Here is a 26,974-nt window from a genome sequence, read left to right as displayed (position 1 = left end):
GGAAAATGTTCTGCAAAAAGTCAGTATAATTCTGTTTTTTGAGCTGCAAACAGCAAAAATCTAGATGCCCATTGAAATCGCATAGCACAAATGCATTCAAATAATCAAATTTAAAAATAGAATATAAGGTAATTCACTGCCAGGTTTAATGGGGGGGAAACATAAATAAGCTTCCCCAAGAATATAAACATGGAAAATTTTAAGCAAAAAGTAACGTCTTGCTAAGCACATTAAATGAGAAAGTACATTATATTTGCATTTCTACTATCTAAGAAGTTCATCATGTGCTGATTCGTTTTCTAAGCGACAATAAGTGCAATTGTCATCAACACATTAAGCTAAGCACATTAAATGAGAAAGTACATTATATTTGCATTTCTACTATCTAAGAAGTTCATCATGTGCTGATTCGTTTTCTAAGCGACAATAAGTGCAATTGTCATCAACAGGTGACACCATTTTGCATACTGCTGACCGGGGGCTCATTCACTCAAATTGATTATCAACGTACTATGAAAATATTTTCTATGTATTAATATGTTCTATGCTCCTCCACTAGTCTTAAACATGGCATTCTGCTGAATATTGCATTTGTGGACTATTAATTAATCATTATGCAGCAATATCAGCCCATTTTTATCTTGCCACTTGCTGTTGACTAAAAATGACATCACAGTTGCTAATCATAACTCACCCAGCAAATGTGACTAAACTCAGAAAAAAGGTGGTCTGCGATACCTGAGCCTGGAGCAACTGCGGTATCATTTTCAGTTGCAGAGTGGCCTCAGGTGGGTTTTGCTGCTTAATTCATATTCCACTAACACAAGACACAATCAGTTCTAAAGACACATCTTTACTTTTTTTCAAGTCTAGTCATACTTATACAGTATCTGTAATTATTTGAAGTATCAGAATTCTAAGAGGGCCTAAAATTGGCTGATTATGAGAATGAAAGAACAACGGCCTTGCATAATACAGTAGTTCTCAAATGGGGTTATGAGAACCTCTGGGCGAACGTGATGGCACGTGAGATTTTAACAAGGTTTCTGCAGGTATCATATCCAATTTAATGCTTTGTAATGCTGTGACATTACACAGCCACGTTAAGTATAACATTGTAAAACAGACGCTATACGATATACCTTTTGGAGTTATTGAATAAAACACATTTAATAAATCAGACACGGATGGCACAGCACTGTTTTAAAAGTCTTTTTTCTTTTGTCCAAATATGCTTTGCGGTGGTTAGGAGGTACTAGGCTTGAAAAAAAAAAAAGGTTGAGGACCAACAGTACGCAACATGGTAAAATAAAAACTACTTGATGAATAACTAAGTGGGTTTGGACAAGTTCATTCAGGCTGTGTGCAGTACAAGACAAATATCCGTTGAAGTGTACTAAGTGAGAACACATCATCTTACACCATTTTTATCAGACATTTACCTCACCATCCCGGAGATTTTGTGAAATATTGCTGGCGAGCCTAAGCAGAGTGCAAACATGTGCGGTGAGTTAGTGATGAAGGGATGCATACGGGTCCGGAAACTTGACGGTTCCTTTCCTGACGATGGCTGGAGGAGGACTTCACATTTAAACAAGAGAGCAGGATGCCAAAAAAGTGTTTATTTCACAATCTGAACTGTGAGCATGTTAATAAATACATGAGCGCCTGGGCAACCTTTTCAATGTGGTGCATGAGGTACAGTGTCTTGAAGACATCGAAGAAACCTTCGCATTTCGTTGCGTGCCTACGTTGGTCCTAACATTGTAAACGTTTAACAGTGAGAGTGAAAGTCTGTGTGTTCTCACGTGGAAGGCTTTGGTCGTTCCTTTTGTTTTTCCGTTCGTCATACGTTAGAGTTGCCGCAACTCTATAAGCGCTCCTTGGTGTGATTGTGACACACTATAGTTCAACATAAACATCCCGTGTGACAAATAGCAAGCCGTGCTGAACAGACAATAGCATCATGTAAAGGTGACTTGAATCTAGATAGAAAGAACGAATCTCAGGCATAAATTTGTTGGGAGTCTTCTGTGTGCATTTGTGAAGTTCTCATTCATCATGTTGCGTGTGTGTGGTTGCGGTTCCAGTCTCTATGAGCCCCCGTGGAGCAGAGCCGCGTGCGTGTGTGTGTGTGTGTGTGTGAGAGAGATGGAGGCAGTAGTGGTCCGTTTCACGTACAAACAAGACTAGTTGAGTGATGGCGAGCGCTCGGTGGTCCAGAGCAGCTCGATGTAGGGCCACTTGGTCTGTAGGCAGCGCTTGACTGGAGTGTCGTCGGTCCGTACCATGGGGTCCTCAAACCCGAGCACCAAAGCGGTCCCTTCCACGTATTCTACCTGAAAAAACACACAAATGTCAGTCCCGAATTTTGAGATTTGTCATATCCAAAACATAGGCGGATACAGTGATTTTATGGACACAAACGCCTTTGAACACTTTTTTGTTTTCATCTGAATACCAAAATACTCAATCAAAGCAGCCCTTAAGGGGAAATACAGAATGTGATTAAACAAGCTCAGCCGCAGCTGAAAATGAAACTAACAGAAGTGCCTCTCCTGTTGATGTTTACGTTTGCACGCTAGCTTGTTTATTTTCTCGCAGTCTGCTCAATAAAAAGAAAACTCTGACAACTGGAAGATTTATAACGGGTATTCTTTTATATTCCAAATTTGGACAATGTATTGTTTCTTCTCATGGACATGGACTCAATCTCGTGAGGCATCTCATCTCATGGGATTTTGTCTAGTCTCAGTTTTTACAGTAGCTAAGATAAAATCTAGTGTTATCCCAATCACATTCTTTTTGCACCTGAGTACTAGTTTCCTGATTTTGGGGATCTGCTGATATCGATTCAATAGCTTGGTAAAGTGTTAGGGATGGAAAAATAGCATATTCAAGTTGTCTTATTTATTTTAGATTGTTTAAAAAGTTGTAAAGTCCCTTTTATTTGGCTACTTTTATTGCCTGCTTTATTATTAAATCGATTATGGAATGTAGTCTGCTCGAGGATGTGAACGGAATAAGAATTTCATTGTGTAGTATTACTATGCATGTGACAGTAAAACTCTTGAATCTTGAATCTCGTGAAGCAGTTGTATGAACCAAGTAGCCTAAAATATTTAAATCCGGGTATGTTGCCCTGTTAAATACAGGAAACAGATTTTTTTTTCTTTTAGAATTATCAGTGTACTTTTCCAGCCCTTAAAATATAAATCAAATGAAAATGTTCTTACCCTGATCTTTTCCCCTGATTTCGATCAACTGATAATTATGTGATCAGGCCCGATTTCCAATCACGTAATTGATATGTGAAAATCGCTACTAAAATCTGAATTCAAATAAAGCATACAGTATGCCAGTGGATGAATAACTATAGATCCAATACATTCCAGTGGGAAACAATATGGCATTATTTATTTTGTTTTCTCAGCTCAGCAACACACGGTGGCATTATCAATCTCTCTTACAGGCACTTGTCTTAAAGTGGTGTAGGCTGAGATGCCGGGTGTCGATGTCATTTTCGAGTAGACACGCCCATATGTGCAGACACAATAATACTTTAAATAAAATACTTTTGAGCAGCTGTTATACCCATTTGAGCCTATGGAAAAAAAAAAACCTTCTATGTTTCTTGTGGTATACCTCCTACACCTTCAGGTAGACGTATGGGAGAGTAAAAAAAGTTGTTTGACAGGCCCATCCATGCTGACAGCTGCTGAAAGTGATATTCCTGAGTACCAGGCTGGTCTGCAGCTACAGGCGGGTGCTGCGCACACCGACAGCCATCGGTCACAGCACTAAGCCTGTCTAATAGGCCTGCCGGTGAATATTTATCACAGCTGTACTGTTGACACTCACCTCTCTGCCGTAATGACTTTGAGGAACATGAGGCAAAAACGCCATGGAGTTTTTGGCTGGCTGGAGAGGCTATTAGGCTTGCGACGGCTACTGTTTATTCTGGAAGGGGAAGGGCACCGCCGACAGCGAGTGTGTGTGTGTCTGTGTGTGCATGAATGATGACAGGGAATGAAGAGATGCAACGTGCAAAGATGGAAGCATCACTGTCTTCAACGGGCATTTTAAAATTGATAAAACTTTTGATGAAAGGATCAATCGAAAAAATGACAATGCAAAAACACTCTTTAATGATTTGGTTGTAGAGATAGACTGATATGGGATGATGCGGATTTTTAGTTGAAATTAAAAAAGTGATAATTATTTTGCTTTTGGAGGACAAGAGATTATCTGAGATTCCCAGTTGAGAGACTGAAATTCTCAACGATTACCCAAAATAATTCTTGATAGTTTGGTAAGCGTTTACTTGCCGATTAATCGATTAATTATCGCCTCTACTGTCTTACCCTCTCGTTGTGGTTGGACTGTTTGAGTCCGTTGTAGTGGTAGACGGGAAACGAGTCCGGGATTCCTGAATCCTGCAACACAGGCCGGTAACCAGAGTGAAAAACATCCTGGAGAGACTCACAGGCCAGAACATAACGGTACAACTGGAGGTTAAGACCCAGAAGTGGAACATTTTTGACTTCAAATCCTGGCAGCTGACTTACAATCCTGCGTGTTACAATCTAGTGTAACTCCAATTACCACATAACAGCCAAAAGTAGGAGAACAATGACATTTGTGCTGACTTTGGCGAAAAGATACAGGATGCTAATAGGGTGTGTTGTCTGTGTGGCTCATGTTTGTATGCCTTCATATGAAACCCAAACCCTTGAGCCAATCCCACGTGTGTCTGCGTGTGCGTCCACTTGGCTAATGGCGGCATAATTCCTTTGCAGCTCTGACCTGCTCCTCTGGTAGGTCTCTAAAGCCCTGATCACTTTAACACAGGTCTCTCTATCTCAGCCTCATAAAAAAAAAAAAAAAAAAAAAAAAAAGACGGCTTAACTGCTCGTTCTAAACTCTTTAGCAAGCAGCATCATGATTGTGAACACACGCATAGATTTCACGTGAGACACCGCAAGAATTTTTGGAGCAAAAGCCTTTGATTAGCTGCAACAGCACTTGGCTGGATATCCATGCTTTTGCAAAGGTGATCTCAATCTGATTTCTTTTTTAACCCTCCTGTTATGTTTCTTTGCAAGGAACAGCAAAATTGTCCCTAGGTCACTTTGACCAGGTGTGCATTTAGCCCCCCAAACGTGTATGCAATTTTTTCAGAAACAGAAATAATGTTTCTGGGTCAATATGACCCATAGGCATATTTAATTATCCAAATATGTGAACTCACTCACAAAGTAACAAATAGAGCTGTCACTCCTGCATATTTTCTATCAATTATTCTATGTATGAATCAAAGAACTGGATAGAATTTTTTTCGCATTGAAAAGCATACAAAACCATTCTTTCTCATTCAGAGTTTATTTACCAATTTGTGTTGTTTATTTTCTATTGTTTAGTCATTGAAAAGCAACTAAATAACTATTAGCAATATTACACAAAAGCAAGGGTGTCAAACTCATTTTTACCATGGGCCACATTGTAGTGATAGTTCTTTTGTCAGAAAGCCGTTATGACTGTGAAGTCAAATAAATTTGAAGGATAATCATCACACATTTACACATTTTAAAATCGGAGGCTGTTAAAATTTGTTCTAAATGGGTATTAATGACATAAATAATGTAAAAGTTGAAGACAAAAATTTTGCATTTTAGCCAGAAACTTGGAAGTCATAATAAACACTTCAAGGGCCACAATAAATGATGTGGTGGGCCGCATCTGGCCCTTGGGCCTTGAATTTGACACCTGTGCACAAGAGGAAACTGATGTTCTACTCATTTCCAGTTAAACAATAGGTCTAAACATTTACTCAGTTATTAAAATAGTTGTTGAATAATTTGATAATCAATTACTTGCCAATTAGTCGATTACTTTTGACAGCTCTAGTAACAAGGCAATAATTAAATTCTACCCGTGTGTTACGTTTATTTTTTTGTAATAGTAATAACATCCTGGTATATGTGTATTTAACCAAACATTTCTGAAACTACTTTTTGTGTGTGTTACCCCCCTAACTAACAAATCTTGTATTCCGCCCACCTTCAAAACATAAGTAGAAGTCTTGGGTCATTTTGACCCCGATTTTGTTTATTTATCAAAGTTGCAAAAATGTTTTAAACTTCAAAAATCATTTACAAAAATGCTGCAGATGTATATACTCAAAATTTAGTTTAACTTTCAATTTGTCAGTTTGACCCACAACATAACAGGTGCATTAATTGTGATAATCACAAACAAATGGGCATGGTAAAAATGTGTGGGTCCATCTTTGAACACATACCTGATCAGGAAAGAATTCCAAGAGGAACGGGCCCAAAAGAATTATGCCCAAGTTCTCTGGATCCAGCTTGTTCTTTACCAGATTGACACTGGAGGGGAAGGAGGAGGGGGGAAATAAAAAAAAGAGAGAAATGTTAAGAATAGAGGAAAACATCACGTCAGCTCTCGTGAAGCCATGTTTTGGTGAGCGCCTGCGTGTTTTCACAAAGACTGTGGTGCAACTAAATATACCACTTTCCAGACATTCCTGTGTGTTAGATCAGCGGTATTATTGTTATTACCGAAAAAAAGACTCTTGTTCGATTGCCCTTTTAAGGCATCGGGGAAAAAGTAGTCAGCAACTACATGCAAATGTGATGTCTGTATACACGAAGTGCCGTTTTAAAAACGGCTTAGACGCCATACGGTGATGCATGCGATTTTCTCCATGTCTAATCCCTCCTTGAGTATAACGCAATCAGCTGATGTTTTCTCTGGAGCTGCTCTATGATTTAAAGCCATGCTTCAATCGGTTTCCATGCAGAGACACCGCGCGCCTTTATCTGGAATTGGTTTGAGGAAGTCACGCTAATTTCAACAGCGCATTAGCTTAGCTCGTATGAAAGGGCTGATGCGGTTTTGATGAAATTAGCAGTTTTTCCGACAATAATGGAGACAAGAGAAGAGAACGTTCAGCCACATGCTAGCTTGTAACATGTAACAAGAGATGAAGTCCATATTCACATGTGCAGGACCTTCAAAACTTGTATGGAGTGATGTTATTTAAACATCTTTGGCTCATTTTGAAGAAAACGTTTGCTGTTGCCTTGGCAATGCAGAATCAGCCTTTAGCATGGAGATGGGAAGAAAAAACAGGTCTTTTTGAGAACCGTTTCCAAGAATTTGATTCTTTGGAATCATTTGTGTGTCTAATGATTTCACTCATTGATTACTCTCAATGATGTTAATGAGTAATGAGGTCACACACAAGAAGCATATTTTGGTTCTGAAATGTTATGTTGATGATCAGGCTCATTATGAAGCTACTGCAAAGCTTACTAAGAAGCTAATCATCTGAATCCGGTGTGATGCAAGGAAAAACTTGGAAAACATGCAGGACACAGGCCCTCCAAGACTGGAGTTTTAACATTTTCATTTAGCTAACTGATGTATGACTCGTCAGGAGATTTCAATTGTGTCATTATTTTATAACTTAATAAGCCTAAGAAACTTGAGTCAACTAATTAAACAAAACTTGAGTCAACTAATTAAATATGTGGTAGGTAACATGCTTAACAAAACAATGTGTAAGATTTAGACCGCTTTTCATTAAAAAGAATAAATTAAATGATTATACATTTCAAAAACTTGCATATAAATGTGTTCTTAACAACCAACAGTGTGTTTTAAATATAATCGTAGGTCTAGTTATCATTAAATGATATTACATGGGGAGTGGCACTCCTCCGCAGGCTGCCATGTCTGTTATGGCTACGGACAATGGTAAATGCAGCACCTCCCGCTGTCCGTAATGAAAAATATGGTCTAAATCTTAAAGATTGTCCCTTTAATTAAACAGTGTACAGCCTTAAAGATTGTCCCTTTAATTAAACAGTGTACAGCTTTAGCATTAAGCGCATACATTACAAACATTCTTTGGCGCAAGGGATGCCAATACCAAGGTGACTTAATAAACTCCACTTTGCAACTGTTAAAAGGTAGAAAACATTCCATACCGATGATGTGAAATCACTATGAGTTCAACATAGCCCCAAGTAGGGCAAGAAACCATATTTGGTGTTTTAAACCTGAGTTAAAATGAACACATTAAATGTTAATTTTCATTACGAGGACTGCACTGGAAGAACTCGCTTGAATGAACCCAATCCCCCAAAACAGTCGTTGCAGCCTGAATAAAGGTGATCAACTTCAAACAGAAGGACACAGAACACGGAATACTTTTAAAGCTGACAATATCAATATCAAATGAACAGAAGCTGACCATCAAAGGAAATCAAATAAACAAAAACAATACAGGCATTGTAAGGTACCTGGAAAAGAAAAAAACATACAAAAACGCATGTCCGAGTTCTCCTAGCAGTAAAAGTACAAAACGAGCTCCATCAACTAACTGAACATTATTCAATATGGTACATTTGGGGCTGCTACACTGGTGGTGTGTGTGGCAAGCAAAGAGAGAGAGAGAGAGGAAAATAAAATACCCCCCATAGCGTGCTATGTTGCGTTGTGATGTGTTGGCCATATGGGGCTCTGCAGAGCACATCAGCGGTCCAAATACTCGACTATGCCCGTAGTCCCAGCGCAAGGCTTAACACTCCTTGGTGGAAAACGTGCTTCTGTCTCAAGCAATGCTTTTAAGTGTTTCCTCTCTCTTACAGGCTTTCTTCCTGTCGTTAATGTTCTCCCTCTGAGCCTCTGATTCAGATTTTTTTTTTTTAAGTCTGGCTATTTCAGAACAGTCGGCTCTAGCTGTACTTTATAGGAGCCTGGTAGTGAAACGTGAGCTGGGCTGTTGACCTGGCCTGGCCGTGACTTTTGGAGTGGGAACTTTAGAAGAGCTACAGGTGCCACACACACAAAAGACATGCAGGGACTTACTACTCTGGCTCCGAGACAAGGTCGAGAGCTTTCATCACATCCTGCAGCAGAGAATCTGGGATGAAGCCGTTATCTGGAAGGAGATACACAAAGATAGATGGATGAAAAAGTTAGACTGGGACACAAAAAAAAAACAAATGACCTTGACCCATACCGCACACATTCGCGCCATATGGGAATTAACTTGTGATGCGAGTCACACAAATACACCTTGCCCTTTCTCTATGACCTACATTCCATGGACATGATGATCACTTTACCTGTGAGGAGAAGCTTTAAATGTTAACATGTGCTTTTGAATGTGCGGCGGTCTGAAGTTGGAATGTGACTCACTCAAACATGAACGTGTGAGTCTATGCGGGCTCTTAATAGGAATGCTTCTCTCAAATGAGTCCACCTCACTCAGAAGACTAGAATTTATAAAGCGACCTAGACTGACTGTGTGGCTGCATCCTCATACCTGTTGGGAGGGTATGTGCTTTTTACTACTTGCAACACATGTAGCCACGCTGACTCGGCGTGTGACAAGTCAGATTTATAAGACGCCAATTTGGCACTCCAGTGTGCTGAAACATGGCTATAGAATGTGTGTCGTGTGTTCATAATGTATGCTTTCATGTAGACTACATCCACTTACACATGTGTTTATGGTGGCCATTTAAATTTTACACAAACTCTAAGTGAAGGTGAGTGGGAAGGCACACTCGAGAAATAGATGAGTCAAAAAGAGGCAGACTCAATTTTTGGGTTATTTGTTGAACCAAAAAAGCAAGGTTAAATGAACAATCTCATCAAACAACTATACAACAATTGGGAAGTTTTGTGGGTTTTTCATTTTTGTTTTGTCGAAAGCAAACAAAAATAACCCATTAAAGAGACTGACACAACTTGCTGGGTTATTCATTGAACCCAAAAAGATGTGGCATAAATGAATAACCCACAAAGCAACCCAATTTTAGTTAGTTTTTTTTTTTTTTGGGGGGGGGGTATTTTATATAGCTAAACTCTAAATTGAATAACTATACCTAAACCTGTATCCTTTTTAACATTAACACAAAGAAAAAAAAAAGTAAAACAACTTCCAACAACAGTTATTTATTATTTTTTGCAGCATTTACACCTAAATGTGAAAAAAACCCAACAAGTGCCAAATATGGCAAAAACAAATGCTTTTCCCTGGGGTCATCCATGCCTCCCCACCCCTCGCATCGCCTCGCGCCCCTCCCAGGGGGGCTCGTCACACTATTTGAGAAGCACTAGGTTATTTGTTGAACATAAAAAATTGGGTCCAACAAATAACACACAAAACAACCCAAACATTTGTGAGATACTTTTAACCCAACAGTTTTTAGACTGTAGTTGCATAAATACAAATAAATAAATCTCAAACGGGTCAAAATGAATGAAGGGTTGTTTTTTTATTATGACCCAACCTTTAGAAAGCAATTAGGAATAAATATTGCTGTTTTATTTCATTCATCTTATAATATGATCCATTTTCCGCAGCGGCTTATCCTCACTAGGTTCGCTGGCTTGCTGGTGCCTATCCCAGCCGTCCTGGGACAGCCAATCGCAGTCGCAGGCACACAAACAGTCATTCACACTCACAATCAACCCTGAGGGCAATTTGGAGTATCCAATACACCTACCATGCATGTTTTTGAAATGTGGGAGGAGACCAGAGTGCGGAGAAGACCCACGCAAACTTGGGATGAACATGCTATTTCCACACAGGAAGGCCAGGGCGAGCTAGAATTCAACATGGGACCTCTGAACTGTGAGGCTGACCTGCTAACTAGTCGGCCACCCAAGTTACAATTACAACTATTATATTTTATTCAGTAAATATTTATCTTACACAAGAGGTCCTCCACTTTTTACATTGTACCAAAATGCTGCAGATTAGTGGTCGGGGACTAGTGTCCTAAACAGAAAACACTCCTTCCAAACCCATTCTTTTTGTTAATACTATTTCATCACTTTATTTGTCCTTTCCCCCAATAACCTGGAAGTGACAAGGAGGGAAAGAATGGGATTGTTGACCCAGCTGTACAAGAAGCTGAGCTCAAAAACCTAAACAACAACAGTGGAGATGAGAGAGAAAAGTCGTTCTGGTTGTTGAAGAGAAAAATATTGTTAACAGAGGAAGAAGCTTAGGGCGTTGTTACACCTCGCTAGATAGGCGAGGAAAGCTACGTCGATTATAGCATGTCTCCTCATTAGAGTGAGCACGTAATAAATACGCTGGAGCAATTGATTACCTTCAGGATCAAATGACTGAAAGACCCTCCTTGCCTGCTCTGATGGACACTCCGGACCAACCAAGGACATTTCCTAAAGGCAAGAAGACACATAGTATATTGAGTACAGATGGAGAAAATGAAGTGTGAGACCGTACATGGTAAGATGAATGTTTGACTTAAAATGTCTCGGATTTTCAGCAAAGCAAGCAGATAGGACACGCGGGAAGTGTAAATAAAATGGATGTTGAGTTTCTGGCGATGTAACGACTCGGTGTGTGTACACGCAGCGCTCTGGTCATGTAAGTTGAACATACATGTGTGTGAGCAAGGGGCCAGTGTAATCACTGGAGTCTGCCAGGCTATTAACTGATTTTCTGATAAAGTCTGCTGACTTGTTATTACTGCAAACATTCAATCAGGTAATCAAGCCCTACACATAAACATGATTCATGAGAAACTCGGCGCTTTGTTTGTTGGTGAATTTCACCCAGATAAGATTAGCAGTAAGAAAATATTAAACTGTAATTTTTGGATATTCAGTCATTTTGATAGGTTCCTTAGGATATTAAATATAGGGGACTTGAATCCCGTCTTAACTCCTGTTTTCTGACGTTCCCAAACATGGGTATCAAATATCGAGAATGAAAACATGCCTGTTATTGTTTTTCTTCTGATGTAAAAAAAAAAAAAAAAAAGAATAAATCACTTGAAAGGTGGGACTGACTAGTTCCAAATACCAGTGAGTTTTGGCCTGAAAACCCACCAGAGGAATGAATGTTAGTTTCCAACATGTCAGTGCACCCCAAAAATACATCTTAATAACTAAGTTTCTGAAAAAATGGGAAAAGATGTTGCCTCAAAAAGAAAACTAACCTTTTCTGTCTTTTGTCGCCAAAGACCTCAATGGCAGTGAATGAGTTAATAAAAGAACTGTCATTATTTCTAATGACCAACACTGGACTAACACAAAATGCCTTGCTGTTGCAAATGAGCCCTGGTCATCTCAGTTATACTTGGCCTTTATTAACGCTTGATCTGGACAGGCAGCTAAGGTTTCACGATCCACTTATTACTGTGCTCAGTGTTCACTCGGGAGGGAGACTGAGCAGAGATGACTCCCAGCTGCTTTTGCTTCAAATACAAAGAAAACAGACCAGTCGACACGGTGATCTGTCACACATACTATAGCCTGCCCTGATTTGTTAACATTATAGGCTTCATAAATCTGCTGGGAGATTTGTCATTACCTAAAATTGTCTGTCCCACAAGGAATATAAAAGGTGACCGATTATCATTGTTCTAAAAGTTCCTTGTTGAACATTAAAGTTGAAGTCTTGTCACATCAGCTATGCTGATCAGCTGTAAACCTCAGTTGTAATGTTAAGTAGGGCTGTAAAAAAAAAAAAAGCGACCTCATCAGGTAAGTCAATTTTAAAAATAGGTTGACAAAGTATCCGCCTCGAAGCTCTGCTGGAAACATGCTTGCTTCACTGTTTTCTACATGGACCGATGCATGCAGTGGTGGCTATACACTCCCCAAAAAAACATGACATCACAAGTTTGGGATCATTTTCAATTGAAAAAGACCGACAAAAATAAAGTTACATTCAATTGGCGCCAAGTGTACATGGCGTATCACAGCTGTTGCTGTACTTAAGAGAAAATGTCCATATGTAAAGACCATCTTGATGTCCTCCTCCATTTTTTGTATTTGTTCACCAACTAGTGACCAAATGGTTGATCCTATTAATGTGCATTAGAGAGAGAAATCAAGAGTAAAATATGCCCATTCTGCTTGTCATGAAACAGCAGTAGAAGACGACTAACAGGAAGTTAGCAAACTTGTTGTGACTAACAGGTAGCTGTTGCTAATTGCAAACCATTTAGCACAGGCACATTTTTCGGTCTCTTTTCATATGTGAAGAAGATAATAAACAATGAGTATTTATATCCACTTGCTTAAACTCAAAAATTAAAAAAAATAAAAGTTTTGTGTGTGTGTATGTGTGTGTGTGTGTGTGTGTGGGGGGGGGGGGGGGGCTACTTGATTATTAGAATAATAGGGTAATCAATTTTAAAATGATAGTGACAATAGTGACAACTCTGGTGTTAAATTTGCTGTTATGCAAGACACAGAGGTGCATTTAACATTGGACAACAAAGTTCCGCTGTAGCTAATTGTCATCCAAGATGTTACCTACAACCAAAAACAGACATCCAACACATAGTTGTAAAAAAAAAAAAAAAAAAAAAAAAAAAAAAAAAAAAGCATTATCATTGTTCAGTAGGTTCTATGACAAAATTGGTGAGTTCTTAGAAAATGCAAAGTAAAATAATGTCGGCCCAAATGACGTGGTTCTGTGTGTGATGACAGGTCTGCTCGGTTGCCTTTGATCTGTGTTTTATTAGAGGCCTGAGGAAGATGCTGCTGAGTTGAGAAGCATGGGGAAAACATGGGGCAAACATACTCCACGGGGAGTGAGTGTGTGCGTCTCTTCTTGGTGCCATTACATTAGTGTGAGTATGTTTGTGTCTGAAACACGGTGTAATTACCCAAAACGTTTATTTGCCTGGATAAAGAACAACTATATTCAAGTTGCACATGCAGAGATCCTACAAATGACACTTAAAACAAGACATTATATCAACAGGGCAAAGTGTGTTATGTGTGTGGCCTTGAGGAACACATTCCATTCCCCAAAGTCCAACGTTTTTGGCTGGAATCCTTGACCCTCTTCAGAGAGCAACAACAAAGCTTCTCAACACTAGAACAAAGTTAAGAAAACACAAGGCAAAAATCAAGCGTGTCCTATTAAACTGACACTGACGTCAGACCACGAGAGGAGGATGGGGGTTGTACATATGTTGTACATTGTACAGGAGGACTGTACATATGCACCAAAAATAAAATCTATAGACCAGCCATTTTACATTCTTTCTCACTATACCTAAGTTTTGTCATTTGAATGAACTGCACTTGAGACGAATTTACCTTGCGCGACAAAGCTACTTCAAAATTTGAAGTACTTCCTTTTTGTCTTCCATCCTTCCTTTTTGCCCCCGTTCGACCCTTATCTCCATATGCATGAAACTACATGAGTGCAGCAATTTACCTCCGGTTCGCCCAAATAGCTATTGTATGCTCCGAGAGGCTCTGAGTGCCCATGGAGCAAGTCTGAAGTCTCAGTTTCAAGACAACAAAGCCGCGATCTTGTCAACTGCCACGACTCCAAAAAAGGAACACTACAAGACAACCTAAGAAGATTTGCTCCATTGATACATTCTGAATGGCTCTCAACTCTCTAACTCGAATCGGGACATCGTATCTCAGTCGTTTTTTTTTGGTACATGAGTTTCAGGTGTGCCAGAAAACGGAGGTGACACCACAGAATGGTTCTGTAGCATTCTTAACGGAACAAAAAAAATACACAGGGGGAAAGGACGACTAATGCAGCGCACACACAGCCTTTCAGCCTTCCACAATGGCCTTTGGTCTAAGCTGTCAAAGATTATTAATGACTGTTAATGTATACCGCTTTGCTACTTTTTGCTTCTACAATGTCCTCACCTCAAAGCTCCTTGAAAGCATGACATTGTATCTTAAATTTTAACACCGTGATATATTTGTAGGAGGCAGTACACTGATTTTCTGGTCCCATACAGTAGTTCTCAATTGAGGATACAAGAGATATGAACTTAATCCCGACAGTTTAAATAGTCTGACTATGGCTTTTTCAAAAATCAGACAAAATAGCCAACAATTGCAGACACGAACTTTTTACCTTCATGTACTCTAATCATTTATAGCAGTTGTATGCATATAACAGAAGTGTTTTTTGTTTTTTTAAATATAAATCCATACCATAAAAATCCATACCATAGCTTAGTGTCCTTGTGTTGGTAAGACTTATGGAAGTGTTTTACTTGGACAGGTTCTATCTACAGTGACTTGTAATTTCAGGGAGAAGGCAATCAAACTAAGGGCAAAAGTAATCCTTTGAGAAAGACAAGATATAAAGGCTGTAACAGTTAATTTTTACAATCTGATTAGGTGAGCAATGCTAAGATGTTGTGTAAAGAATTGCCCTGAGTGTCATTACTTTACACAAAAACCTAAAGTCCCAGTTTGTTTAAAAAAAAAAAAAAGTACATAGGACAACATAAACTAAACGATAATGTGGTAAATGACACCCAATCAACTCCTAGTGATAAAAATGTCCTTTTTTATGACAAGAACTATGCAATGCAGTTTGTGAGTTGAAAGGGAAAACTTTCTTTTTTTTGTAACAATACATTTATTTAGTCATAAGGAATGAGTAACAGGCTGGACCCTGAAGAGTGAAAATTCACATAATTGATACCTGTCAAAATGCATTGGGAAAACGAATGCTATTTTATTCATTGTAATTTTTAAAATTAATAGGCCAATTAAAAGGTAATCATATTTTCTTCAAACGTCTGCATCAAATAATGCATGTCTGTCAGAGCACAATTCTAACTGGGTTTCTGCAGGTGCAAATTTGTTTTATTCTATTTATTTTATTATTCAAATGCGTTTTATTCTTATGATGAGAACAGTACACATCAATATTCATATCAAGGGCAATTTTATTTTTGTATTTTTTTTTGTATCATATTAATAGTAAAAACTATTTTGGACGTGTATAGTCATCAATGGCACTGAATAAGTTAAAGCCCATGAAGAGGTTTTCTGTTATTTAATGTCATGGAAGTCTGTGCTCTCTCCATCAAATCCTTTCACATACAGTACACGTCTGTTTCTGATGGCATGGCTTTAATCACCTTTTGTGGTTCTGCCAACAAAGGGGAGCAAATTTGACATCAACTCTGTTTGCACTCTGCACATATGTTTTCTCTGTCTTGTACCAATCCTTGAAGAAAATTTGCAGCGTGTGTATGCATCCACAGAGTATTCTCAGGACACAGAGCGCCAGCAAGGCTGTTCTCTCGTCTAATAAATCACTGACCCAGGACATGACTACTGTACAGAGCCACACACACAAACACACCTGTAACTCTCTTTAAGTAGAAACTGAACAACCCTCTTCACTCACCAAGGAGGGCAAAGGTCAGTGAAAAATGTCACCCACGCGCAGGCTTTTCCAGAATGACCACTGCACTGTTCCTTGAAGGACATCCTGACCCAATCGCTTCCTTCTTTTCAGTACCCATTGGGGTCCGATATACTAAAAAGACTTGTGGAAGTGTTTTACTTGGACAGAAGCACAAGATATAAGGGCTTTAACAGTTATTTGATTGTCACTATATTTACAAAATTAATTATTTTATCAAATAATCAGATACACATTTCTTTTAAAGTGTTTCACAAACTCATTTTTTCTCATTTAAAGGTTAAGTAGTTTTTTTTTTATTCTGTATTGTTTGTTGAAAAAAAAAAATCAAACCGCATCACTTGAGAAAGATTTGTCGTTGTACTCTTCAACCGTTCTGAATCTGATTGAGTCACGGTTGGTCATTGTAAGATCAAATGTCATATTTTGATCCAACACAAAAGATGAATCCAACAAATTTCACAAAGGACTACAGAATTCCGAATAATTACTGCTAAGAAGCTGAAATTTGAGATTTCCATCATTTTAAGTTCAGCAATCACACTGTCTGATTACTCGATTATTGAAACAGTTGTTGATTAATTTGATCATTGATTAGTTGCTGGTTGATTCATTTTGAAAGCTCTAAAACTATCATCGATGAATCGAAGAAAATGTTTTAATTTTCATAACTTTATTAATCATTTTATTATTCTCAGTACAGAAAGCGTGCTTACATGATTTGGTTCCTGGTTTACTCCGTAATATGCCAGAAAATTTGCAAATGCCTTATTCTGATTCAACACTGCTATCCAGTCTACTTTCACAGAGGACAAAAGAAATCAGAGAATATCTTCTGTCAAATGACAGATGAATCAGATTTTATTTTTTTATCCAAGGGTTTTCATTTGCGTTTCTTCATGGAAACAAATATAATTTTTTTTCAAAATCATAGCACAGAAACATGTATTAAGTTTTTATTGAACAATTTGGTTGCTGGTTTGGTCGGAAACATTCTAGATCGACATAATTGATCATTAATTTCCAAAGTGAGCGATTGCAAATGTCTTACTCTGATTCAACGCTGCTAATCAGTTTGCTTTCACAGGGGACTAAGAAATTTGAAATATTTCCCGTCAGGAAGCTGAAATGATCAAAGATATTTCTCAATTAGTTGTCGATTAAACTGCACGTCCACAACATACATAACAGTACTAACGCGGACTCATTAATCATAATCAACTCTTTTCCTGGCATCTCAAAGATTGATTGAGTTATAGGCTAGCAAACATTTCTCGCAAGCACACAAGCAAAAAGTGTTAATGGGTAGAGAGATGGTAGTATGGCCTTTGTGTAGGTAGATTAGATTTAAGAAAAAAAAAAAAAAACACTAATGCTATTAAGCTAATGGTCCAAAAAGCCACAGTCGCACACTGGTGACAACTCCAGGGAATACACAGCCGTCCCCAATGGCAGACAGAAGGAGCGACTAACACATCAGAAACAGGGATCGGATGTTCAGCTTTTGTGGAGGATGTCTATATTGGGACTAAAAGCTACATTAGCAGGTAGTACAGAATTCCCATCACAATGCCTGAGAAATCACAGTCTACTTCAAATAAAGCCTGAAAGCAGATTTACCGACAAGCCGAGCGGTTTTAGCGCATGTTAATGGTGGCAGAGCGTAGAGAAAGCCATCTACGGTACGTCAGAACACATACATGTGCATATATTCTGGTCCAAGGGTACAAATGGATCCAGATGGGAATTTTGGAAGCACTTTCACTCACAGGAAGTCATCCACCTGACCCACACATACACACACAAACGCTAATCAGGATTAGATTCCCTGCACTCACTGGAGAATGTGCGACTCTGTTTGTGAATGTCACTAACACCAGTGCAGCTGAGGCAATCACCAACCAACACATGATTCACTCAACTTGTATGCATGTAACTGAGCATTTAATCAATGGCGTATTACGGGTATGATGTTATGAAGATGATTGCCAGGGATTCTTTTGTGTGTGTGTGTGTGTGTGTGTGTGTGTGTGTGTGTGTGTGTGTGTGTGTGTGTGTGTGTGTGTGTCCAGTACTTTGTTTCTTCAACAGAAAGGAAAATTGATTGGGTACACATCAACCAGCTAGCTAAATATATGAAACACTACAATATCTTATGTTACTTTTTCAGGGACAGAGCTGTTTGAAAGCAGAATTGCCCTCGTGCATACACACTTTGAATTTGCACAAGCTGAAATCTGATGATTCTTACTCCAGAGGACCATTCATTGAAGTTGAAACAACACAGATGACCTCAGTATGAATGAGGGCATTCCACACAAAGTAAGGTAGCCCTGAGTACATTTGCATCTGCGACTTTGTTATTGGGATTGATCTAAGAATCATTTAACAAGTAACCCCTTAAATGGAAACTTGTTTAGCCATTTTCAAGCTAAACATTTATTCATTGTCCGTTATAATTTGAAAGTTCATTTATTCTCATGCACAAACAATATTTTTAAAGACACATATTTGCTGTTGACAGAAAATGACATCACGTGCTCAAGCCTCAAGTAATGACGTTTCAGAGCCCACCTGTTTTTTGAGGTCAGTCATGTATCGTTCCCAAGGCGCGACTAGGGCCAGTGCACTTGACACTCCCTGGCCACCCCCACACAAGAGGAAAATTTTAGTATCTGATTTTTCAGCCATTTTTACATACATACAGCATTCTTAGAGAACCTTGATTCCCGCCGCAAGTTATTTACACTATATTAACCACATTTTAAAATTAAAATGTATATAATTAAATAAAAACATATTACTTCCAAGTGCAGCTTGCCGACTGCCAAAAAGATGACTGGGATGGGCGCCATTAAGCCAGCAGCCCTTGTGAGGACAAGTGGAGAGGAAAATGGATGAATGAAAGTTATATATAATGAAACGCTGACTGTGCAAGCTTCTCCTGACTGAAATGTTGTGTCACCTTGGCCACTGAGGGAAAAAAAAGTACACCTTTTTAGAAGATGGGTCAATTTTCCTTAAAACTGCTACAAATTGACAATTTTCTATGGTTCTCATTTCTAATTTTTGATCGTAAAGCACCCACATGCTGGTATCGACTTCCCATCGTGAAAACCTGGTATCGATGCTCGCCCATCCCTAGTACAGTACTCTCGCCCATGCCTGTGTCTTGAGAGTACTGCACATGTGCTGTCCTGGTCAGTCAACAGCCAGTGGCAAAATGTTTCTAAAGGGATTAATTTTGCATGAAAATTACTCTAATTCAGTTATCAAATTAATTATAGACACAATAGTAATGTTTTACTGCTGAAAATAACTAAATGAGTTTAGTATCCCTTAGAGGAATCCAAAGAACATCAATCCAATGTTGCTGGTAACCTAAACAATCTGTTATGATGTAATATTTTCTGATGGACGGATGCTTTATACTTCAAAAGCAGGCCTATCTTGACATCTTTATCTGTCAAGCTATCCATCTGCCATAATGCTTATCCTGTTCATTGTGACAGCAGAATTTCACATCGATCCCAACCATCCTATACTCATCACTGCCAGTCAAACACAATAATTGTGAAGGGCACATTGAGCCGGAACTGATCTTCCACAACTGCACAAGTCATGGATATCAGTGATTCCACCTGCGAATTAATTTTTCAGCCAAGTACCCCTAATCAGCACGAAGTATTTTTGGAGGGGGAAAAAAAAAGTAGATTTTATTTAACTCCAGAAGACTGATCGAGCAACACCAACTGTTTTATTTCTGGCTCATTTACCGAAAAATTTCATCACTAATGACAACGTGCATTCGTATAAATTTGAACAAAATTAAGGCATACGGTGTTTTGCAAAGGTGTCCCTGTAACACAAGCAATTTGGTTGTTTCATATTCCAATTAATTTGCTCTTAAAACGAAAATGTCTGGTCACCGCATTAAAAAGCAGCTAATTTGATTTGCTGATTCCTGCAGAAATACTGTTAAAATGTCACATGTTGTCTGAAGTGCATTTATGTAGCTCCTGGAGTAGAGGTACACCCATTTGGAAATTGCAGCTCTATATGAACCATTACAGTTACCAAAGGCTCAATCGTGAAGCTATCTGCAGCAAAACCACAGGGGGCAAAGGCCAAAGAGTTAGAGTTCAGGTGGAGCTGCACATCTATTTCATTAGTGGCTGCTCACGGTCAATCAGCAAAACTTTTAAAGGGAGCTGGAGTCATAACTAATATATTAATCACAAGCAGACCAATGCATAGTGGGTATGATTAGATTTTAGTTCAGACTTCCGTAGTTTCTTGCCACACATGGGAGTGATAAATACTTGAAAGAACATAAACAGAAACTGGAATATTGGTCTTGTTGCTTACCAGCAGATTGTGTACAAGGGATGTAGGGTTACACTCATTACAATCGTTTGAGTGCATAAAAAAGGATTGAGTAACTGCATTTTATCGGTCTTAAAAATTGAATGAATTGAATTAACCTGGACACCAAATTTTCACTACTTCAGAGGCAGTGTTGTGGCCTTTCTGAAGTCTTCACCTCCTGTAATTATTAATATTTCCCATCCATTGGCCATGATCTCTTCCCACAAATGGACTCCAAACCTCACTCCAAACAAATACAAACGTTCATCAATCTCGTTCAAACAAACTCAACCGAGCTTCTTTCCAGGTTTGACATCACTAAAACTCCTTTCATTGTGTTCCTGCAATCCCTCCTCTGACATTTAAGCAAAGAAACACTGCCTGACCGTAATTTTGGAAGACAAGAGTTTATTTGACTGACATTGACAAGGAGTGCCTCTTGAAGCTTTGTTTGAGCTTCAATAAGGACTGTAGACTTATTCCTGCATTACTTACATCAGAACCGCTTTAGGGAAGAATGTCTTTGCGGTCAGTACAGCCACAAGTAATTATTACCACAATCAATGTGGCTGTTATGTACCGTACAAATGCACACGAGGCAAGAGGATGTGACACAGTCATGGTTTTATGTCACAGTTTGCACCGTGTTGGGCTTGCATGTTTAAAAAATGAAAAAGAAAAAAAGATAGGCGAAAAGCCAAGAAATAGAGCCGGCCATATATGACTATGTCTCTGACACTCACTCTTCCTTGCACTCACTCCTCCCTTACACTGATATGTGAGCTCACTTTATTAAATCTGTTAAGTGGGTTCCATATTTTGGTTATCCTAACCTGTCGAGAGGTCTGGCTTTTATGAAACACTGTGTGACATATGTTTAGACGATTATGGATGAGAGTATCGAACTTGCCTTTGTGAAAAACACAGAAAGGTGAGTTTCACTGCCAATGATCCAAATAGGGAACTTGGGCGACTTCAGGAAAGTTCCCACCTGAAATAAATAAGAAGATAGAATGTAGTTAAAATTAATATTCAGTAGATTCATTATCACTGTTAAGAATCATATTGTGTTTAAAGTCTGATGTGAGGTAATGAATTCATAAGAGATCCGAGACGTTGCATGAATTAAAGATGATTTCTTTCACAGTTTAATGCCACTTTGTAAAACAATATAAGTTACTGTTGGAATTGTTGTTGGCCCTATTTCATGCAGAAACCTTGTTTGAGCTATTCATTTTCTATACCACTTTATTCTGCTTAGAGCCATAGGAAGCCAAATAAGCAAACTGCACTGAAGTCAGGCCAGTGCACCTCTGCAAGTGTGACTCACATGTTTTTATTTTCTAAATACAGCAGCCAGCACTTAAATACATTAATACAATTGTCTCTCATAAAGTCAGTTCCTTGTTGCAGTTGAGAATAATAGACAACATTCTAGCGCTTACATTTTAAGGAAAGTATTAAGAAACTCTTTTAATAATCGAGTGTCAAAAAAACTAGTGACATAGCCGTGTGTGGCTGTTAAGGAAAAAACATTTTCACACAGTCAAAACATTTTCAAAAGTCAGTTCCTTGTTGCAGTGGAGAATAATAGACAACATTCTAGAGCTTACATTTAAAGGAAAATATTAAGAAACTCTTTTAATAATCGAGTGTCAAAAAAACTAGTGACATAGTCGTGTGTGGTTGTGAAGAAAAAAACATTTTCACACGGGAGTCTTATCAATCTTTTTCACTAATCGAGTGTCAAAAAAAAACTGGTGACATAGCAGTGTGTGGCTGTTAAGAAAAAAAACATTTTCACACGGGATTCTTCTCAAAAAAATTTTCGTTACAGCAAAATAATATGTACAGCTCCACTGTAAAACTGAGGTTGTGTTTATTTGTCTTTCTAGCGATGTTAACACAGTGGTATTCTCATTGAAAGTGTGTATTTTGTCTAGGGAATGTGTTTATATTTTGGTAACTGTACCTTACAGTAGCGTAGTGACTCCATGAGCGTGAGGAAGCCAACTGATGCTTGCTTATGAATACCGTGTAGCTCTGAACATGAAGACACACACAAGAGGACAGAGAAAAAAAAAACTGAATTGCAGAGCGTCCACATAAGCTTAAAACTATTGCCCTCTGGTGGACATGACTGAAAAACAACTCTTCAAAATTATTGCATAGGACGGGTCGGCAACCCCAACAATATCTAAAAAGCAAAACCACAAATCTGCTAGGAGACGCAAAACATCGACACCCTTGTACAAGCTTCATAATGATGGCAACGCATGCTGCTGTTGTCTATATTAGCCTACTATCAAAATGACTAATGAGCATTCATGATTAAATGTTTTATTTTCCCTACAGCCTATGCATCAGGGAGAGAATGCCGCACCTTCCATGTATTATGTTTTGTTGCATTGGTCAAATTATCGAAATACAATAAAGAAAACAGATGTCATTTTTATTTTGAGGATTTGAAAAAATAACAACGAACGCCATCCTCTGACCTCAGCAACAAAATCTATACTGACAAAAATCAGAAGAAGTCCCTTTATAAAAAAACAGCCAATTTGTCACTAAATATGTGCCCATGACAAGATTGTGATTTTACCCATTTAATTTGACTTGTGTTTCGGACATCAATGGACAGCTTCTCAACATCGGGCATGTAAGATGTTTTTGTCAACTTCTCATTACAAAGCAAACAATTCTTCTGCATCCGCAATGAAAGCAAATGATTTGGTCCATGAACCATTGAATCCTCAGTCTATAAGTTTCTCTTTTTTCCTTTGGGATCCACTGCATCAAACACATGCACACCCGCTGTTTTTTTTTTTTTTTTTTTTGCAACAGCCAACAAAAGAAATGTGCGTCACAGGCTATGACACAAATCTTAGTTAACAGAAATGTTGCATTGGAACATGTTAAGAATGTTTGTGGCTTGTTGGTCAACCATATTGAAACAAGAAACATTTTCCACTCATCTTTTTCAATTTTCATACATTTTTGAACAAGCCTCTGGGAGCCACTTGGGCGGTGCTAAAAAGCCGACTGCGGCTCTCGAGCCGCGGGTGCTGACCCTTAATGGAGGAGAATCATATTTGCTGTTTTGATTTGTTCTATAACTTTTGAGTATATAAAATATTTGATGTCTTACTCATTCCAGAACACTCTCGATCTCCATCCCAGACATTAGAGACCGCGTGGCCCGTAACGAGGAGGTTCACCAGACTCTGACTGCAAAATTAACAAAAACAATATCAATAAAAACACTTACAAATGATCTTTTTTAGCCATTATGAGTGTGTCCATGCAATTATCTATCATTTTGTGCTGAAGTGTTAAAAGGGGTTCGTGTACCTTCCATGACCATGCACAGGGTCTATAAGAGGCTCCATCGTGTCCTGTATCTCATTTCTAATATTCTCAATGCCCTGTAGTGACAAATATGTAAACATTCAACTCTTGACATTAAACATCAAACATGATGTATAAATCCATTCTTTTTTTCTTCCATAATTGTACCTTGGTAAGAATGACAGAGTAGAGGAAAAGCAAAACTCCACAGCACCCCCTCCAAGTGTGGAAAAGAGAAAGCACTTCTGCTTGAAGATCTGACACAGACATCACAACTCGCTTCCTGCAAAAATTGAACAAAACAAATAACATTCTTGGAAGCCATTAAATACTAATAATATGTTATGTTTCGTTTCATGAAAATAATGTATTACTTCATACATTTTTGTTGAAATACCATTTTACTCCAACTTGGAGCTTTACTATGACAAATATGGATCTTCGTTAGCATGCAGTGCCTTTTGTTGAATGTGGACTGTGCAGGCAGCATGCCCTGTGGTTTAGGATTAATACTGCTACGAAAAACAGCTTCATAATAATTTCCGCTGGTTTGTATTTGTGCGTGGCTCTGTGAGATTAACAGTAAGAAAGTATACTTGAATAAATAAGGAACATGATGAACGTGCTTACTCAGCAAAATGCAAATCAAAAAGTTGATTAACTGTCAAAGTGTGTTGTATTTATTTGTTTACAAATAATGGGAGGTGAATGGCTAGATGTAACGTTCAAGCATTGTTTTAGATGTCCAAAAGTGTCACTTACTGAAGAACACTGTGAAATCGCTCAAAGCCAAGGTCTTCAGCAGCCAAAGCAGCTAAGTACAAGAAAACAAACATACAGCAGATGTAAAAAGTCTATGCACTTCTGCTTAAATGCCAAAATTTTGTGATAAAAAAGGTGACAATAAACCATAATTATGATAATAATATACTTTTTAAGATTAAATCATTCACTACCAACTCACTTAAAAAGGTTTTTGGACTTGCATAGCTGTCAACAGCAGTGAAGGATGGATACTATAGTTGTGTGCCAAACTTATAAAAACCTATCTTTGACATCTATGGCATTCAATGTCAGTAAATGAGTTTATATGGTTTATAACCTGTATAGCTCAATTGTGAGAAAGAGAAACCTTGATAGAGTTAAGAATGCTTCTGCACAATTATGTTCATCTTTTTATAACTACAATGTAGCTGTTTTCAAAATAAAATCTAACTAATTAGAACTCATGTTAACAAAACCGTCAGTCTTCTGTCGTCATTATTCCAAATCAGAGCACAGAAGACAGCAAATGTTCAAACTCACTGGGTTGCTGCCCCTCTAGTGGTTGGCTGCTTTCTGGCGCTGGCATGTCCTGTGTTTGCGACTGGGTCTGTGCTTTCGTATGCGTGTGGGAATGTGGGCTTTGTCCCTTGGTCCACGACACAAGGCAGAACCCTGTGGATGTGCTGGAACAGGCCGACTCCAGGATTTCACTCAGTGCAGAACACATGACAGTTTTCTGCTCCTCCTCTAAAAAGCACACATGATTTAATACGCATACAAAAACAATGGTAAAGGATCTTGATTTGGTGTACCCGTCATGTGTCTCCAGTTTGAAGTCTCTCGGTTAAAGAGAATAGTCTTTAAAAGGAAAGCCTGTAAGGAGAACAAAAAGACGCCTCACTTAATGTGTGCACTCCAGATATTCGATCAAAGGGTTTAAAAAGAAAGCATACCTGTACAGGTACAATTACAGCACATGGTCCCCCTTCAAACTGCTCCAGTGCTGTGTGCTCATGCTCACTGAACACAAACCCTGTAATCGAGATACAGCAAATATGCAGAAAGGTGGCATCCTTTTTCAGTAAGGCCGTGTGCATGTGCAGTTGTGGTACAAGAGATATGAGATGACACTAAATGTACTCTATGTTGCAATTAAGCACACACAACATCGTACCTTGTGTCCATCTGCGGAAGATGGAAGCTGAAACTGCCCCGCTTGTTGGTCTCCCCCACACTAAATCCACCAGCTCTTTATTTATGTCTGACATGACCAATTTTTCTGCAGGCAGATGCACAGCCACTCACTATGCCTGCAACTTATATTTGTTGGGTCCAATTTTTAGTCCGAATGATAGTCCACTGGGCAGGTAGAGCCTGTGGCATTGGCCACAAGCTACCTGTGGAACAAGACAGCCTTCTTCTTTGAGCTGGCAGAACGCTGGTTGGTACAAGGAATGACATTAACGTGGTCCCGTTAGCCTGCACGTAGGTTAAAAAACAGACATGCTAAGCAGGGGTATACATGTGAAAAAACTTCATCTAATAAACAAAAACGGACCGGGATAGGAATAAAACTAGAACTGCACTTGAAACACAAAAAAAGCAATTAAAACTGGAAAGCTAGCTGATCGTTACAAGGGTTACAAATAACGAGTAAAATGACGACAGTTGACAGGGGCAACACGAATGCGTGACTACCTTGTTTCATGCTTGTGCATTTACTACGCGTGTGATACATTTTGAAGCCCAAATGTGTTTGATAGGTTATGATAACGCAAGTTAGCATTAGCATTAGTACGAGTACCAGCTAACCTTGGTGTTGATTAGCAATCCAATTTACTGACACTACGAGAATAATATTGTCGAGTATTACCAATCGACAGTCATCACGCGAGGGCCTACTTACCAGAAATACAAATTCGAGTCAAGCTTCCTTATTGATTGTGCGATGTCATTAATATGAACGCCTCTTGTCATTCGTATTTACAACGGAGTCCGAAAGCCTGTGCGTAAATGTAACGTGCTTTTTGATTGGTTGAACTCCAGACGCGTCCCTATGCGTCAGGGGTGCGTTCTCAACATCTTGTGCCATTGGTCCATTTGTTTGTCATTCATGTCAATCCCGCCTTGCTTAATAGGTAATACCCAAATAGTCATACAGTATAAAATTTATACTGATTACTAATGTAGGTAAAAATGAACAAATGATGGTCTTGTGTTGTTAATTCGCGATCAGTTTTTCTGTCGACAACGCGTTTA

At 38.7% G+C, this 26,974-nt stretch overlaps 1 protein-coding gene across 1 annotated transcript; it reads right to left on the bottom strand.

The window, feature by feature from the left end:
- Nucleotides 1-1,602: 1,602 nt before the first annotated feature.
- Nucleotides 1,603-26,749, bottom strand: LOC148426600 (ubiquitin carboxyl-terminal hydrolase MINDY-3-like). Its single transcript, XM_088410208.1, has 16 exons — nucleotides 26,622-26,749; nucleotides 25,890-26,194; nucleotides 25,669-25,748; nucleotides 25,528-25,588; nucleotides 25,256-25,462; nucleotides 24,713-24,764; nucleotides 24,119-24,233; nucleotides 23,954-24,027; nucleotides 23,751-23,830; nucleotides 22,575-22,645; nucleotides 21,513-21,593; nucleotides 11,160-11,232; nucleotides 8,899-8,971; nucleotides 6,302-6,389; nucleotides 4,365-4,436; nucleotides 1,603-2,339 (listed from the first exon to the last, which is right to left on the bottom strand). The coding sequence occupies exons 2-16, from the start codon at nucleotides 25,981-25,983 to the stop codon at nucleotides 2,190-2,192; spliced, it is 1,371 nt and encodes a 456-aa protein (XP_088266334.1). The 5' UTR covers nucleotides 25,984-26,194; nucleotides 26,622-26,749; the 3' UTR covers nucleotides 1,603-2,189.
- Nucleotides 26,750-26,974: the final 225 nt, after the last annotated feature.

The sequence above is a fragment of the Hippichthys cyanospilos genome, chromosome 3 (assembly GCF_059441005.1).
Source record: "Hippichthys cyanospilos isolate Australia breed blue-spotted pipefish chromosome 3, RoL_Hcya_1.0, whole genome shotgun sequence".
NCBI classification, from domain to species: Eukaryota; Metazoa; Chordata; class Actinopteri; order Syngnathiformes; family Syngnathidae; genus Hippichthys; species Hippichthys cyanospilos.
The sequence above is the reverse complement of the archived record's forward strand: the minus strand, read 5'-3'. Positions and strand labels throughout refer to the sequence as shown.

Coding starts and splice junctions, on each gene's coding strand:
- LOC148426600 (XM_088410208.1), bottom strand. CDS start 25,983: ATGTCAGACATAAATAAAGAGCTGGTGGATTTAGTGTGGGGGAGACCA. Junction 25,589..25,668: donor CTGTAATTGTACCTGTACAG/GTATGCTTTCTT, acceptor TTCTCCTTACAG/GCTTTCCTTTTAAAGACTAT. Junction 24,234..24,712: donor CGATTTCACAGTGTTCTTCA/GTAAGTGACACT, acceptor CAATTTTTGCAG/GAAGCGAGTTGTGATGTCTG.